Raw genomic sequence first — 19,372 nt, forward strand, 5'->3', positions numbered from 1 at the left:
ATAGTACCTATTATGCAAAAAAATATGTTGCCTCGCAGATTTAAAACGCGTTTATCTCGAAAACGGTTGTTTAGCGAGATGAATGTTGTATATCTTTTTTAAGTAAAAATATTAAGAGAATAAAAATTTTGAAGACAAAAGTATGTAGAGTACGTAATAAAAAAAATTTAACCTATTAAATGAGCGCTAAAAGGCAAATGTGGCGCCCTCTAGGTAATACATCATATTTAGTGGCGAATTTAGATTTTTCGTCCCAAAAAAAACCCTATTATCAAATTTAGTGGAATTATCCCATGCCTGTTATGAAATATTCAAGAATAAATAAAATAAAAGTTTAACTTTGACGGTTATTTAACTTCGGTTATTATCAGTTTTCGTACTAAGGTAAGTTAACTTAAATTTATCTATTTTAACCTCCGGAATCTAAGATTAAGCTATGGCCCGTTCTTTACCAAACACCCTGTATTCGAGCATTCAACCACACTTTATATTTTATTTTATTATTATACGTTAAAACAAACTCACACTGCCAATATATCAATAAAAAATTATTGTACTTACCTATGTTTTTCTGCAGATGATTCAGTTCACTTATAGAAACTGTTGAGGATATTTCAACCCTAATGATCTGTTCAGTATTAGGACTAGCTGGTTTTGATAACGAGAATCGAATAAACTTCTTTAACTTATGTTTCGATCTTTTTCTACACCGTTCATGTTTGGTACAGTGAGTTTTACCTCTTTTTTCATTAGTTTCGACTTCCCTCTGTGATTTTTTCCACAACTCTTCTATATCAGAATTCACTTCGGACACACAGTCCTCTTTGCCGGTATCTCCTTGGTCCAGACTTTCTAAAATCTCACTAATATCGTAAGCGTTTTCGTCAAGTACATCTAGATTTTCCCTCAGACCTTTCCTTTGGGCTGATTTTAGTCTGGACCTTTTCTTCGCCCATTTTTCCAACGAACTGCCTGTATTGTAGGAGGAAAAATTTTCGGGTAGATTAATTGTCTTTACGGCTAATTTCGGTGACGTTCGTTGGTCTTCAAATAGTTTTCTAACAAAAGATATAGAATATCTACAACAAAAACCACAACTGAGAACACATTTAAAAAAGTTTTACTACAAATAATTTATAGAAAATAAATAGAGTGTACATGTTTGTAGAGGTAAAGACATCTCAAACTGCAACTCTTAAATATAAATTAAATATGAATTTATCATCCTTTTTTGTTCTACTTTCCTAATAAACTGGTAATGCAACTCTTAAATATAAATTAAATATGAATTTATCATCCTTTGTTTTCTACTTTCCTAATAAACTGGTAATGATAATACGACTATATGGATCAGTAGTATAAGATGCAGTAGAAATAAACAAACCAAGACATGTTAAATGCTACTAGGAGCACTTCCGAATCATTATTTACAATGTATAAACTTTGGAAATCATGATTTGGGATTTACAATGTATATAGCCCAGGAGGTAGTGTCAAATTTAACCGGAGCATTTTAGAATGGCTGTTTTCTTTTTATTTAGTTAGGTGTTTCAAAGCTTATTAACAAATGATGTGTCAGCTGGCCCAAAACCGGGGATTTTAGCCAAGAAAAGGTAAAATGTGAAACTTGATGGAAAAACGCTACAACTTATATGTCAAATATTTATCTCCGTGACTTAAGTGTATAATAGCCAAGAATACCTAGCTACTGTCTTTCACCCAGACGACTCGGGTTCAAATCCTGGCCCTGAAAAAATTTTTTTTTTTGTTTTTAAAATTGACATTTTGATTTGAAAAAAATTATTTTTTGATAATACCACGTTTTTATTATTTATACGACACAATATAAAAAAGTCGGTATGTCTTTTATAGAATCGTAAACTATGCATTTGATCATGATATGGTAATATCATAATATTATTATGATTGACCTACTTAATAAACAAAGTTGTTGTACATAATCCCCTAAAGCTTCCTTAGTTAGTACGACCAATCTAAAAAGGGGGTAGCCCGCCCTCCCCCGACGTTCCTTTTTATTTTTTTGGACCCTAATTTTTCACTTTTCTATCACCAACCCCTTATTAATCTAAATATTTCCTTGTAGTCGGAGAGATAGAAGCGGATTTTGTGCGTGATAAGTAATATGGAAAAACTATACGGGGATATGTTGAATTAGTTGTGTACATGACTTTCACCAACGGCCGGAAACCAGAGTTGGGGCCGAGGGTAGTTATAAGGGGTCAAAGTCGCGGATTTTATTATTTTTTTTATGACGCTCATGATCGAGATAGTGCACCAAAATTTGGGAATAAGTAGGTCATGACGTAACTAAGTAAAATCTCTAGGGGCGGAACGCTGCGTGGCCGACAAAGGGGTGGGGGTAGGGGTGAATATAAAAAATATAAAGGGTTTTTTGCGACGTTCGTGATTGAGATAGTGGACCAAAATTTGGGAATAAGTAAATCATGACATTACTAAGTAAAATCCCCAGAGCCGGAAACCGGAGTTGGGGATAAGGGTAGTTATAATAAGTCAAAGTCGCCGTTTTTATTATTTTTTTTTGTGACACTCATGATCGAGAGAGAGCACCAAAATTTGGGAATAAGTAGGTCCTGACGTAACTAAGTAAAATATCCAGGGGTGGTACTCTGCGTGCACGACAAAGGGGTGGGGCAGGGGTGAATACAAAAAATATAAGGGGTTTTTTTGCGACTTTCGTGATTGACAGGGTGCACCAAAATTTGGGAATAAGTAGACCATGACATAACTAAGTAAAATCCTCAGAACCGGAAACCAGAGTTGGGCATGAGGGTAGTTATAAGGGGTCAAAATCGCCGTTTTTATTATTTTTTTTGTGACGCTCATTATTGAGATAGTGCACCAAAATTTGGAAATAAGTAGGTTATAAGGTAACTAAGTACAATCTCCAGGGGTGGAACGCTGCGTGGCCGATAAAGTGGTGGGGGTAGGTGTGAATATAAAAAATATAAGGGGTTTTTTGCGATGTGATAGATTGAGATAGTGCACCAAAATTTGAGAATAAGTAGACTATGACTTAGCTAAGTAAAATCCCCAGAGCCGGAAACCAGAGTTGGGGATGAGGGTAGTTTTAAGGGGTCAAAGTCGCAGTGTGTATTATTTTTTTTGTGACCCGGCACAACATTTGTCCCCCACGCAGCGTTCCGCCCCTGGAGATTTTACTTAGTAATGTCATGATTTACTTATTCCCAAATTTTGGGGCAGTATCTCGATCACGAACGGCAAAAAACCCCCATATATTTTTATACTCACCCCTGTCTACCACCCCTTTGTACCCCAAGCAGCGTTCCGCCCCTGAAGATTTTACTTACTTACGTCATAACCTGCTTACTCCCAAATTTTGGTGCACTATCTCCATTATGAGCGCCACAAAAAAAAATAATAAAAACCGCGAATTTTACCCCTTATAACTACCCTCGTCGGCCACTCTGGTTTCCGTCTCTGGTGATATTACTTAGTTATGTCATGGTCTACTTATTTCCAAATTTTGGTGCACTATCTCAATCACGAACGTCGCAAAAAACCCCTTACATTTTTTTATATTCACCCCTGCCCCACCCCTTTGTCGACCACGCAGAGTGCCACTCCTAGAGATTTTACTTAGTTACGTCATGACCTACTTATTCCCAAATTTTGGCGCGCTATCTCGATCATGAGCGTCACAAAAAAAATAATAAAAAACGGAACTTTGACCCTTTATAACTACCTTCCTTCCCCACTCTGGTTTCCGGCTCTGGGGATTTTAATTATCTATATCATGGTCTACTTATACCCAAATTTTGGTGCACTATCTCAATCACGAACGTCGCAAAAAACCTGTTATATTTTTTATATTCACCCCTACCCCCACCCCTTTGTCGGCCACGCAGCGTTGAGCCCCTAGAGATTTTACTTAGGTACGTCATGATCTACTTATTCCCAAATTTTGGTGCACTAAATCCGCGATTTTGACCCCTTATAACTACCCTCGGCCCCAACTCTGGTTTCCGGCCGTTGGTGAAAGTCATGTACACAACTAATTCAACATATTCCCGTATAGTTTTTCCATATTACTTATCACGCACAAAATCCGCTCCCAGCTCTTAGACTATTGTTCTCTATAATATATAAAAATGAATGTTTGTCTGTATGCCCCTTATCGAATCGTAAACTATGCATGTTATGATGACCTCAAGCAAAGTTGTTGTTCATGAACCCGGGATGGTTTCTGAGTTAATACGACCAATCTAAGTAATCATTATTTACGCAGACACTCGAAGTCAGAATCGTAACTCTTCCCTATTCCGCTAGATGACGTGTATGTCGTTGTTGAATTTTCGTTTTTATCTGCTCTCTTGGTGCAACAAAGTTAGATTGACATTATGAAATTTTTGGAGAAACAGTGATATATTTGCTAATTTTCTCTCCTTTCAGGTAGATTTAAGAGGGGATGTTTAAAAAAATCCCAAAAATCTTTAATAGGTATTATAGTAGATATACGGTAATAATTATAATCAGGGACAATAAATTTCTATTTTTTCTTGTAAATTACGTCTCATTTTTGGAAGTAACTAACTGTCCAAACCTTTAAATGCCTTTTATCGACAATTAATAAATTTGCACTTACGCCAGTGTTTCCCCAAAGGTGCGATATGCGATATGCTGACCACATGTGCTGAAATGTTGTGTAATTCTGCTGTGTATATGAAAGCAATCAAACTGAGCAGAAAAAGTGCAAGATAAAACTATTGATCAATAACAAATCATCCGAAACTCACCCATAATGTCTTTGAGTACAATATCTTGGTATATCTTCATTTCTGCTTTGAAAATATTTGTCAAATTGTCTTCTAGGATATTCCACTCGATGATGCAATTTCATTGGTGTACATTTCATAGCTTCTGTATCTTTAAAGTTTCGTAATTTTTGTGCCCTATAACATATTTAATTTATCAAATCTGTCGGTGTCTGAAATTCATGTAAGAAACAGAGTACCTGTTAGGACTGGATCCCGCGTGCTAAAAAAACTTGATTAATAGCAAGATGAAAATTTGTTACGAGCTTAACGGTGTCTAGTCGGACAAACTTTGATGTACTGGAACACTGAAACAGGGGAAGTTTTAATTGTGGAACGGTTTAAAAATTTGGAACATCAGACCACGATAACGTCCCATTTATTTTATCAGACAGAACATCCAATTGTTTTGTTACCATTTCATTAAACTCTCATGCAAAAATCAGACTGCTATTACTAACCACCATGATTCCTGTCATTTGAAATGTTCTTCGTGTTCCACCCATTAAAATGTCCAATCAATTGAAATTTCTGTCCGACAAAATACATGGAACGTCTTCGTAGTCTCACGGTCCAAATTTTTAACCTGTTCCACAATTAAAACTTCGCATGTTCCAGCTTTCCCATACATCAAAGTTTGTCCGACTAGACACCGTTAAGCTATAAACAAATTTTCAGCTTGCTATTAATTTACTTTTTTTGGAACGCGGGATCCAGGTCTATATAATATTACATAAATAGTGCGTGTAGTTCTTTACAATATGGGAGTATAATAGTTAATCGTTTTGTAAAGAAAAATCAATTTGCGCGGTATTTATATTCCTTACTATCATTATTCTTTAGATTTTACATGAAAAATTATTCTAGTCTTTACAAAATAAATTATAAATGGCTTAAACAGATCTAAAAATAGCAACTTTTGTAAAGACAATTAGGTAAACGAATTTTATTAAATGCCAGATAGTCAAATTCGTAACATAATAGCTTCGGAAAACCAGGATTTTCTAAGTAATCCAGGGAAATAAGCAAAAATAGACCATGTTCGGGACACTCAAATATCCAGGTAACTGACTACTTTTTTAGTTATTGTAGACCTATAGGAAAAAAAGCTACCCGTTTTCTGCCTCGAGTTCACGTCCGTTTTTTAATTATTAACAATTTAGTGCAAATAACGCGATATTTTAAATTTTTGCTCTCCATGAAAGAACTTAATAATAATAATAGTCTCCCGTTTTATACCGCTGATGCGGCTTTGGGATTATAGCAGGGTAGTCTGTTATATCTAGTTGACTAGAAGAACCAAATAGTTGACTTAAATTTACAAAATTAAATTTTTTAGAACATTGAAAAACCTTCAAAATGTCGATTTTTGAAAGTTATAATGTTAATTTGTTGCTTTGCACACTGCAAAATAAGTAAAATTGGTTATTTGTTAATAACTTCTACTAAAACTAACTTAGAACCTTAGTGTTTCACCTAAAGTTGGATATTGGGGTACTTAACAAACCCTCAAAATTTCAGACCGATCCATTAATTAGTTTAAAAGTTATTCTACTTGTTTATCCCAGAGACCTTTATTTTGCAATAACATAAGACAGAAAATATTGAAGATGGGGCAATTCTGCGTGTGCCAAATAAAAGTAGAAAAGTGGTACTATCAAAATATATTAAAAGAAGATAAAAAATTATCAAAAAAATCAAAAATCCTAATAACAAATTTTTGAAATATGTTAGTTTAAAACCATTTAGAATAACTTTAAAAATATTGTTCGTACAAAAAATAATTTTACATTTATTCGAAAAGCTAGTACTTTACACGAATTTTTAAAAATGTAGTTCAAATGGTGACTAGTTGTGGTAAGTGAAGGGGGAGCTGAGAGCTGACATATGCATGAGTTCAAAAACTAAAAAAGCAACTTAAAACTAATATCATTTTCTATATCTCGAGATCTACTCAACAGATTTTGATCTTTCTTTTTTAATTTGTATGCACTTTTTGTGTACATTACAAATATGCAATTTGTCTAGATATTTATTAATTAATAAACAGTCTAATTTGTTTAAACAATTTTTGAAAAAATAATTTTTTCCCAAAAATCCGTTTTTTTAACCATACTATCATTATTCATAGAAAAAGTTATGATAAACATTAATAAATACATTATATTCAATAAATAATTATCTAATAAAAATAATTTATTTATTAAAGTGTACTTTAACTTTTTCTATGATCATTAGTGATACTATAATTAAAAAAATAAATTTTTGAAAAAAAATTATTTTTTCAAATATTGTTTAAACAAATTAGACTGTTTATTAATTAATACATTTATAAACAGATTGCATATTTTTAATGTACGTAGAAATTAAATACAAATACAAAAAGAACGATCAAAATCCATTGAGTTGATCCGGAGGTACAGAAAATTGTATTAGTTTTAAATTGCGTTTTCGGTATTTGAACTCGGTAAATTTGTAGGTTACCCCTGGCAACCATTTAAACATCATTTTTGAAGAAAATTCGTAGAGGGACCTGTAAAGGTACAATGTTTGTTCAAATTTTTCAACAAAAAATTCAAATCCCATTCTTTAAAATGGCATCAATGAGATTCCTTAATTATTATAAACAAATGTGAATTAAAAAAAGTACATGTCTAACTTTGTCCCAAATTTACCGGGCTAAATTTTTATTTAAAAATTCTTGTTAAAATACTAGCTTTTCGAATGTATAAAAATATTGTTTCTATGGACAATATTTTTAAAGTTATTCTAAATATTTATGAACTACAAAATTTCAAAAATTTGTCATTGGGATTTTTGACTGTATTAATTATTTTTTTTTATCTTTTTCAATACACTTTGATAGTTTCACTCTTCTACTTTCATTTAGCATACGCAAAATTGGCATATACTCATTATTTTCTGTCTTATGTTATTACAAAACAAAGGTCTCTGGGAAAAACAAATAGAATAACTTTTAAACTAATTAATGAATCGGTGTCAAATTTTAAGGGTTTCTTAAGTACCCCAATACCCAACTTTAAGTGAAGCCCTAAAATTCTAAGTTAAATTTAGTAAAAGTTATTAAATATCGACAAATATCGATTTTCATTTATTTTGCAATTTGCCAAGCAACAAATTGACTTTTAAGATTCAAAAATCTGTATTTTGTTTTGAAGCTTTTTCAATGTTCTAAAAAATAAAATTTTGTAATTTAATATCAATTATTTAGCTTATTAATGGGGTGCAAAAAAATCGAATAAATCACGGACATGAACTCTAGGCAGGAAACAGGTAGGATTTCTTCCTATAGGTCTACAATAACTAAAAAAGAAGTGTCCTGAAAAAATCCTTATTTCTCTGGACTAAAGCTACAACAAAAGTTGGGAGTCAAGAGTATATTTACTTCGTGTCTTATATTTTCGTTTTGCTGTATCAAATCTTGTATAGCCCATGTGGTGAGACCGCTCCCGTCTGAAAAAAAATTTCTGATTCGGTTTCTTTGTGGATTCCTATTTAAAAATGTCCCCTTTAAACAAATCAGAAGGGTACCGGGCGGAATTTTTGGGCACAAATTGTTTAAAAAAATACAAAAGATCATGTTTTTTTGCTTTGAAACATATATTTTTATTTTTATTTTTTAGTCAATCTAAACAAGAAAGGTATATTGTAACTTTTCTCAGAAATTGATAGTTTTGGAGTTATAGGTGATTTAAAATCTGAAAAATGCGAAAATAAGCATTTTCGAGGCTTAAAAACTCATATTTAAATTACTATTTTTGAGGTTTCCAGATACTTAGATTGAAGACTGAACATTCAGCTTCAAGATTCTGAAGAGTGATCGCGTCTAACTTTAATTTATACCGTTGTTTTTTAATTGTTAAATATGCGTGTTTATCAGATTTTTTTGCCGGTGCGGCGCGCTCCATTTCAAAAATCTTCTATATTCCTCCGAAAAATATTTGTTCTAAATTCTTTGTGATATTCTAAATAAAATAAGTTTCTTGCCATTTTTCTCACAAGTTAATAGTTTTTAAGTTATAAGCGATTTAAAAGCCGAAAAATGACAGAAAAACGCGTTTTCGGATTTTAAATCGCTTATAACTTTAAAACTGGTAACTTTTGAGAAAAATGTCAAGAAACTTATTTTATTTAGAATGTCCCAAAGAATCTAGAAAAAATATTTTTTGGAGGAAAATAGGAGATTTTTGAAAGGGAGCGCGCCGCACTAGCAAAAAAATCGGATAAACACGCATATTTAACAATTAAAAGACAATGGTATAAATTAAAGTTAGACGCGATCACTCTTCAGAATCTTGAAGCTGAATATTTAGTCTTCAATTTAATTATCTGGCAACCTCAAAGATACTAATTGGAATATGAGTTTTTAAGCCTCAAAAATGCGTATTTTTGCATTTTTCAGATTTTAAATCGCCTATAACTCGAAAACTATCAATTTCTGAGAAAATTTACAAGATAACTTTCTTGTTCAGAATGACCCAAAAAACACAAAAATATATGTACCGGAGCAAAGAAACGTGATCTTTTGTATTTGTTTAAAAAAATTGTTTAAACAATTTCTGCCCAAAAATTCCGCCCGACACCCTTCAGATTTGTTTAAAGGGGACATTTTTGAATGGGAATCCACAAAGAAACCGAATCAAAAATTTTTCCAGACGGGAGCGGTCTCACCACATGGACTAAATGCCTTTCACTCTTCTGAGAAATTTCATTTGCATCGCTTGGATTCTATAGTCTCTTTGCGCCGTCATCAAGCTATCACATTTATATAACAGAGTAGGTATATATACTGACACTTGTCAATTTTGTCATCAAACCCTCTGTATTTCTCGAACATGTGCCATATCCTTGGTCCTAGATAATTGAAATAACTTATTGGTTATAGTAAATATACAGTGAGCACGTAAAGGTTGAAATAAATTCATTTTCTCGAGAATGGAGAATTTTGGAAAAAAATCCCGAAACAGGTCAATTATTATTTTTAAATTACGACTTTTTGGCATATATATCATACTAGTGACGTCACCCATTTGGACGTGATGACGTCATCGATGATTTTTTTAAATGAGAATAGGGGTCGTATCATAGCTTATTTGAATGGTAATTCAATTCTTTTTTCAGTAATATGAACATTAACATAATTATTAATCTAGGGTGTCCAAAAAAATTTTTTTAATTAAATTTATTGACATAAAAAGAAGAATCTGTGTAATTTATTTAATTCAAAATACATTTTACTGCTATCAGAAAACAGGAAAAAATGTTTATTTAACAAATACATATTGTTTTTTTGCAAATTCAATATTAAAGCAGCCGCCCACATGCTTCTTGACAATTTGAGCATTTAATTTAAGCAAAAAGAAATAATTCCTTTTCAAATAAAATTTTTTCTGTTTTATGAGAGCAGTAAAATTTTGAATTAAATAAATTACACATATTCTTATTTTTATGTCAATAAATTAAATTCAAAAAATTTTTTTTCGGCACCCTGTATAAATAATTATGTTAATGTTTATATTACTGAATAGAGAACTGAATTATCTTTCAAATGAGCTATCACACGACCCCTATTCTCATTTCATCATCGATGACGTCATCACGCCCAAATGGGTGACGTAACTAGTGACGTCACTAGTATGATATATTTGCCAAAAAGTCGTAAATTAAAAATAAAAATTGACCTGTTTCGTGATTTTTTTTCCAAAATCGTCCATTCTCGAGAAAATGAATTTATTCCAACTTTTACGTGCTCACTGTATATTTATTTTCCTTTAAATGTTTATTACTTATGAATAAATAGTTTTTTCAGGGTTTGCTTGCAGTTCATCATTTTGCACAAATCCTTAAGGAGTTTTCAGACTGCGATCGATACACCGCACACTATAATACAGCACAGGTCGACTCGGGGTGTTGAATCGTGAATCTTGAACGAAGATATGTGCAGAAAATTGGAAGCATTTACGTTGTGGCTATATCGCAGAATACTTAAAATCGTGTGGATTGACCGAGTCACAAATGAGGAGGTCCTCAGAAGAATGTAGAAGAACCGAGAGGTACTGACCACCATCAAATCTCGAAAGTTACAATACTTCGGACACATTATGCGAAATGAATCCAGATATGCCCTCCTACAAGCCATCCTGCAAGGAAAAATATTTGGAAAGCGGGGTCCAGGAAGAAGAAGAACATTCTGGTTGAAGAATCTCAGAATCTGGTTCAACACAACATCTGTGCAGCTTTTCCGCTCTGCTGCAGATAAGATTAAGATTGCCATGTTGATCGCCAACATTCGTCACGGATAGGCACATCAAGAAGAAGAGGATTTTTTTTTGGTTTTTAAAACAATTCGATACAGATCCGAATGTGATAGAAACAACTGATATGATCATAGGATTTGCATGAATATAAAGAAATCTACAAAGAAAATATTAAATATGTAACGATTAAAAATAAGGGATATAATATAATACCTACAAAAAACATAGATCAAAACAAATATATAAAATAATTATAAATAAGAAAATTTATATAGGGTGTCCGAAAAGTAGGGGAACGGTCGAATATTTCGCGAACTAAACATCGGATCGAAAAACTGAAAAATAAGTGTTTAATCATTTTCAAAAATCTATCCAATGACACCAAACACCAATCCCCACTACACCCCATGGAGGTGGGGTGGGGGGTAACTTTAAAATCTTAAATGGAAACCCCCAGTTTTTCTTGCAAATTTGGATTTGTTATGTAAAAGTAGGCAACTTTTATTCAAGACATTTTTCGAACTGTGGATAAATGGCGCTATAATTGGGAAAAACGATTTATCCTGATACCATAGGTAAAATTATAGAAACGGTCTAATATCTCACGATATACACTTCCAAATGAGAAACCAAAAAACAGATTTTTAATCTTTTTCGAAAACCTATCGAATAACACCAAACATGACCCTCCAACCCACCCCCTGGAGGTGAGGTGGGGGGTAACTTTAAAATCTTAAATAGCAACCCCCACTTTTTATCGCAAATTCGGATTCGTCATAAAAAATTAAGCAACATTTATTCGAAACATTTTTTAAAATTTCTGATAGATGGCGCTAATAAATCGTATTTTTCCAATTAAAGCGCCATCTATTAACAATTCTAAAAAATGTTTCAAATAAATGTTGCTTAATTTTTCATGACGGATCCGAGTCTATAATAAAAAGTGGGGGTTGCTATTTAATATTTTAAAGTTACCCTCCACCCCACCTCCAGGGGGTGGGTTGGAGAGTCACGTTTGGTGTTATTCGAAAGGTTTTCGAAAAATATTAAAAATCTGCTTTTTAGTTTCTCATTTGGAAGTGTATTTCGTGATATATTGGACCGTTTCTATAATTTACCTATGGTATCAGGATAAATCGTTTTTCCCAATTATAGCGCCATCTATCCACAGTTCGAAAAAATGTCTTGAATAAAAGGTGCTTACTTTTACGTAACGAATTAAAATCTGCAAGAAAAACTGGGGGTTTCCATTTGAAATTTTTAAAGTTACCCCCCACCCCACCTCCAGGGGGTGTAGTGGGGGTTGGTGTTTGGTGTCATTGGATAGATTTTTGAAAATTATTGAACACGTATTTTTCAGTTTTTCGATCCGATGTTTAGTTCGCGAAATATTCGACCGTTCCACTACTTTTGGGACACCTTGTATAATTGAGTATTAATTTGCATAATTAATACTAAAACACCCACAAAACTTCAGCCCTATTTTATTGGTAAATATATGGTTATTATTACAACATAAAGTATTCTTATTCATCCTTAATAGTAAGTTCTTTAACGGTAAAATATTGCAAAACCTCTAAATTAAAGAACCGTTTAGATTGACATAAAATTTAGCGTATACATAGCTAATAAGTCAAAGAAAAAAGTGATATTGTGCCGATATGTGCTTTTGCCCTGGGGGTGAGTTTCACCCCTTCTCGTAGATGAAACAATATATGTCCAAAATAAGTCCGGAATTCGATAAACTGACCAATTCTAAGCAACTTATGTTCTATAGAATTTCTTCACCAAGTCAACACTTTTCGAGTTATTTGCGAGTGAATATGTTCAATTTTCAACAAAATAACCACGTTTTAGACGATTTTTCGCAAATAACTCAAAAAGTAAGTATTTTGTCGAAAAAAATATTCTTAATAAAATATAACTTATAAAAAAGTGAAAAAAATGGTGCATATATGAAGTCTGTAGACCCAGTAGAAGCAAAGTTGTAGCTAATGAAACGTAGGTTCTTGTTCGTCAAATTCCAAATCGAATATTTTATCGAGAAATAACCAAAAAGCGGAACACTTTTTGGGGAACAATCATTACAACTTTTTTAAAGTGTTTAAAAAAAGGTTTATTTTTATTTTTTTTTTAAACTTATAACATTAAAAGTAAGTACGTTACGCTCAAAACATTGTTGGTCCCTTTTATTTTTTGGTAAAAAAAAATTTGGTAAATCGCGAAAAGCACCCCCTAATTAGCATCCCAAATAAAATTAATCGTTACCAGTTCACAAGTTACTTTGCTTATTTAATCTTTATACGATCTGTAAGTTTTATCGGTTTAAAGTGCTTATTTTTGAAAAGCCTTGAAAAATGGCTTGAACGATTCACTAATCCCGAGTGTATGCAAACTTTGAACAGCCATAGCATAACAAATGTTTGTCTAACAGGAAAACAAATATCTAAAATATCCAGAAGAGCAAAACTTACATTTCATTACTCTTTGAGATTTTTGGTATTACTAATATTTTTTAAGTTATTTTGTAAAAATAATTATTTTTTCAAAATAAAAAATTTAAAAAATTTTACTTTAAAACATTTTACTTTAAAACCAATTTTTTTCAAAAAGAAGCACGTTGAATCAATGAAACTTACAGATCATATAAACACAACATAAATAAAGCAACTTTTGAAGCGGTAATGATTAATTTTATTTAAGTTGTTAATTAGGGGGTAATTTTCCCGATTTTATTTTGCCAAATCAAAAGGGACCAACTGTATTTTGAGCGTAACTATTTGCTAGAATATTTGCTGCTAGAATCTTTTTTTTTAAATAGAAATAAAGCTTTTTAAACTTCTTAAAAAAGTTGTAATGAGTTTTTTCTAAAGACTGCTTCATTTTTTGGTTATTTCACGTTGAAGTATATTTATTTGAAATTTGGCGAATATAAACCCATTTTCTTTAGCTATAACTCTGCTTCTACTAGGTCTAGAGACTTCATGTATACTCCATTTTTTTCTCACTTTTTTACAAGCTAGATTTTTGCTAAGAATGGTTTTTTCGATAGAGTACTTTTTGAATTATTTGTGAAAAATTGTATAAAAACGTGTTTGTTTTGTTGAAAAATGAACATATTCACTCGCAAATAACTCGAAAAATATTGACTTATTGAATAAACTGTATGGAATAAAAGTTACTTAGAATTAGTCAGTTTATCGAATTCTGAACTTATTTTGGATATACATTTTTTCAACCCCGAGGAGGGGTGAAACTCACCCCAGGGCAAAAGCACACATCGGCACAATATCACTATTTTTCTTTAACATGTTGGCTATGCATATACCAAATTTAATCTCAATCCAAACGGTTCTTCAAAATTTACAGCAAAAACCGTCAAATAATGTACTATAAATAGATTTTTTTGTGAGAATCTAAGTCTCTAAGAATTACCTCATTGTCAAAAAACATGCGAACTACAAGGTGATACCATAAGAATTGTCGCCGCTATCGATTTAAGTTTGCCGCTATGTAGATTTATTATAGCTATAAAACGATTTTTATACCGATTTAATATTAATGTTTTGGCATAACTTTTTTAACAGTTTTTTATGCTTGGAATTACATTAGTAAATCAAATTAATATGCTTGATGTAAATGAGGTCATAAAATTATGTGTTTATTTGAGATAAAGATTTACTGCATATCAATTCTTCGTAATCTAAAATGTAAATAGGCACATTGCAATGCTACTCACTCAACGAACTTTGATTCTTCTTTGCTGTTAGAGATTGGTAATACCTACATTTTAGATGCAAGGAAATTAAAGAAGGACCATATTTCTTATAGAAGAAACCACACCATACAGGACTCTGAATAATATAAACACAAATGAAAGAGTAGAGACAGTAATACAATAAAACTTAGAAAGGTACTATCAAAAATAACCAAATTCAAATCAAAAAAGAGTTGCAAGGGGATTAATATTGGCATAATCCAAAACTCATGGATAAATGTAATTAGGGAGCCGATCCAGCATAACGATAAAGGAAGAGATAATGATGATGATGTTCATACTAGATATCAGTTGTATAAGGACACACTTAGACATATCGTTACTCAGGCGCTGATCTAGAAATTCATAATAGGGGGGCCAGACTTACCTCAAATAGTGATGCCAAAGCTACCGATTTTTTGGTACATCTACCGAATACCTGTCAAATCAACCGATATCTACCTAATTCTCCTTTTTTCTACCGAAAAATCAGAATTTTTAATCTTCAAATTAATCTGCCGATTTTTTTTTCCACCGAAAAATCAAAATTATTAGAAAATTTTTTTTAGCGGATAGATTTGGCAACAGAGTTTAGTCAATTTTCAAGAATTCTTGAATTGCTTTTATTAACTTGTGGCACAATGTGCGAACCAGCAGAGACGGATTTACCGATATCAATTTTATGACCAGTCCTTTGTCCTTTTTTATTATTATTTTGGGAGTAAAATGTATCTACCTGAACCTGAATAGTGAATACTGAAGCATTGTGGCTTATTTTGATATAGAAGATAATTCCAAACTAAAAATAGTATTTATATTAACATCTTAAAACAGAAGAAATTTATTTTGCACCTTTTTAACTTACAGTGTTTCGACATAACTAAAGAACATAAAAAAATTTTCTCGTTCTCAATTGCTTCAATATCCGACATTGTTTTGTTTTTAAACGATTATAAAGTGTAAAAAACCATGTTTTTGCCTATAAAACATTCCTTGTAGATTTTAGAGAAAAATATTTCAAATAAATATTCTAGATCTAATAGTTTCTAATTTGAAATACATAAACAATTGGAGATAATTGCAAAAAACCCGTATTTTGCAGTAATTTATAAATATTAATAACTATTATTTATTATACCAAAATTTTTTAACTTGTTTAAACAATTATACAGCTTTCAAATAAGAATATTTGTATATTGAACGTTAATAGGTATCTACACGTGTGGTAAGTTTTTTTAAAAAGTCTACAACAGGAAAAATACGCAGTTTTATTTTATTATAAATAAATTAATTCCTTATAACAAAACTAAAGCATCCTTGATATTTAGTATTGCGTTAGTTAGACGGCGCTACTCGAGTTACTTTGGATTAAGAAAATGAAGAAAATTGCTCTATAATACCTGGAAAGCCGAGAAAATACATTTTTTAACCTTCCGATGACCAACCTTTTTTTGTTACACGGATGACCAAGGAGGGAAAAAATGATCCCAGGCCAAAAATGTCAAAAATGACAATTAACAAAAAAATAAGTCCCGGCGCTAAGGTATAAGGTGCCCGCCTGCAAAATTAACATATTATGCGCCCTTCGTTTTTTTTTAGTTAGTACAAAATGTATAACACCAACAGAAGAGCTCATTTTGGCGCCCCTCCAACAGGGGCGCTCACCTGCAGTGCATCCCTTGCAGGCCCGTTATCGCCGGCCCTGGCTATTAATACTATGTCGTATGCAAATAGTAGCTCCGATAGTTGAGACTGTTTTATTTGTAAGTATCCTAGTGTTAGTTTTCTCATTCTTCTCTTGGCTTTCTTTATTATTTTATCCAGTACCACTGAGAATAGCAGCGGAATCAACACGCATCATTTTTTTGACGACTTGACTTGTAGTACATTCTCTGTATTCCTTATTATTGGTTCTTAATGTATTTGTATTATTTTTGTACATATCCTTTATTACTTTTATTGCCTATTCTATGTGCCTGTCGACTCCGCTTTCTGTTAGTGTCTTCCGTCCGTCCTTTCTTCGGATTCTGTCAAACGCCTTTTCCATGTCGATAAAGCATATATGTGTCTCTCTATTCTTATTGATTACCTTCTCACTTACTTGTTTTATTGTGAATATTAGGTCTTCGTGCTTCTGTCCTTTCTGAATCCATACTGTGTATCTTCCACAGTTGTTTCTATTTGGGTTTTTATTCTTGTCTCTATTATTCTTGCGAATATCTTCCCAGGGATACTTAACCTTTAACTACCCGCGCATCAAGTTATAACATAACTACACGCGTGGCGTACTTTGTACGCCACAAGAAAATACACTTAAAAACAGCGGATTTGTTTAATTTATTTTTTTTGAAAAAATACAGTTAGTTGTTTGTTATAAACCTTATTCGGCATCAGTGAATACTTGGAGTTCCTTTTTGAATAAGCCAATTGGGATTTATAACTGGAATCATGGAATAACTGGATTCCATGATAAATAAAATTACTAATAAAAATTTTTTTTAAATGTGATTTTTTACAGGAGAAGAAGTATTGTTTACAAAGAAAAATATATTTTTTGCCATAATGACTAAAAAACAATTAAAATATGTATTTATATTACGACTTATAGTAATATAATCCTGGGGTATATTGTCCACCACCGGAAACAACAAATAATAAAATGTAAATTACGATCTTTCCAGAACGCCGATTATAACGAAACTAAACCCAAATTGTAAAGCACATTCCAGTGATAGGTTAGAAAAATAAGCAAGGTCAAAAATTAAATTTTTAAATATATTTCCAGTAGAATTCTTATATCTGGCGTACAAAGTACGCCAGCGCGTGTAGTTAAAGGTTAATATGGTCATACCTCGGTAATTATTACAGTTTCTCTTGTCTCCCTTTTTGTGTATTGGTAATATAATATATTTTTTCCAGTCCTTTGGTATTTCTGTTCTACTTATGATATCATTCATTAGTTCTTTCATGCAGTCTATTCCCTCTATTCCAATGAATTTTATCATTTCTGGGTATGATATGATCCCTATCTGGTGCTTTGCCTAATTTTACTCTTTATATTGTTTTCTCTAATCCCTCTCTTGTTATTGTTGTTCTGAAGCTATTTCCTTGTGGCATTTTTATAATTAAGTATTTTCTATGGGAAATAAGCCACACTTTTACTAAAAAATGAATTTATTAACACTCTCTTATTATGGATTGCACTTGTTGTTCCACATTCATTTCTTGTATCTCCACTATGCCAATGTCTGCATGTATTAGCTTTTTGAAATGTTTTCTCCATCTTTTCATTATTTGTTTTTCTTCTGTGAGTACGTTTCCATTCTTGTCTTTTATATTCGGCATCGTGTGTTCTTTCTTTTGTCTCAGTTGCTTCAATGCGCCGTAGAAGAGTTTTTGATTTTCCCTCTAATTTTTTGTCATTTTTTGTCCAAACCTCTCCCATTACATTTCTCTTTCTGCTTTCACACTACTCCGCTACTTTACCCTCTTTAATTTTTTTCTTTATAAGCCTCGTAATCTTCCGGGTGTTTTGTTCTCTTTTGTTCGGATTCTTATGTTATGTTCTTTATTTTCTCTGGTATTTCGTCCGTCCATCATTACGTTGTCCTCACGTTAATATTTGCTATTTTTGCCTTCCCGCAAGTTTCTTCAGCTGCTTTGATTATGCTGGTTTTTAGATATTCCCATTTAGATCTTGTAGATATATTATTTACCAATAAATTTTTTCTCTACCAAAGATGCGTTTCAATTGAAAAAGCCTCGTATATACGTACTAGACCATACGGTCAGACTCTGTCAATTCCCGCACTTTATTGTTAACCTCCAAATACGAAACTAATAACACAAAAATTAGTCTAGACACAATCAACATAAAAATTTTTATTAGCCAAATATGATTTATAGCGAATATGGTGTTTCGGAATTGGTGCGGGAACACATTGTAGTATTTTAATTAAAATTAGCGGAGGTCTCAACAACAAGTCGTATTTTTAAACAGTTATTGAAGGATCGGATTTTTATGACAGTTACAAATATACATAACAAACTGTGTGTTGTAGATCGGAGAAAATTTCGTTTTGCTGTTTATTGCTTTTATATGTGATCAGAACTGCAAATATTCCTTTGTATTTTTATAACTTTATATTATCCAGTATAACTAAGATATCCCAGAGAACGGTAGTTCTCGAAAGTGGCGCACACCCCCTCAAATGCGACACTAGAGATGCATCAAGTCAAACTAGTTTGATTTTACTCGACAAACTTGACTTGACTTGAAAATCAAACTTTTTGTATAAAAAAGTTTGACTTGACTTGATTTCGATATCTTTAGGTTTGACTTGAATTCAAACATCTTCAAACAGTTTGAAAAGTTTGAATATTACGCAACGTGTGTATTTGTTCAGTGGCGGATCAACGGGGGAGGAGTAATGGGTGGGGGAGGGGTAGGGGAAATCCCCCCTCCCAACAAGGTCCAAAAAGATTTTTTTGACAAATTTCAATAAACATAGAAATGTATTGGC

The 19,372-nt window shown here is 32.2% G+C and overlaps 1 protein-coding gene across 1 annotated transcript in view; it reads right to left on the reverse strand.

Annotated features, from left to right (window-relative positions):
- Positions 1-19,372, reverse strand: part of LOC114335930 (uncharacterized) — a 67,964-nt gene that overhangs the window by 16,249 nt on the left and 32,343 nt on the right. Inside the window, exons 2-3 of the mRNA XM_028286222.2 lie at positions 4,797-4,952; positions 562-1,079 (exon numbers count right to left, since the gene is read on the reverse strand). Of these exons, the coding sequence (XP_028142023.2) occupies positions 562-1,079; positions 4,797-4,915 (637 nt within the window). The 5' untranslated portion in view covers positions 4,916-4,952. The remainder of the gene's footprint in view (positions 1-561; positions 1,080-4,796; positions 4,953-19,372) is intronic.

This window comes from Diabrotica virgifera, chromosome 1 (assembly GCF_917563875.1).
Source record: "Diabrotica virgifera virgifera chromosome 1, PGI_DIABVI_V3a".
NCBI classification, from domain to species: domain Eukaryota; kingdom Metazoa; phylum Arthropoda; class Insecta; order Coleoptera; family Chrysomelidae; genus Diabrotica; species Diabrotica virgifera.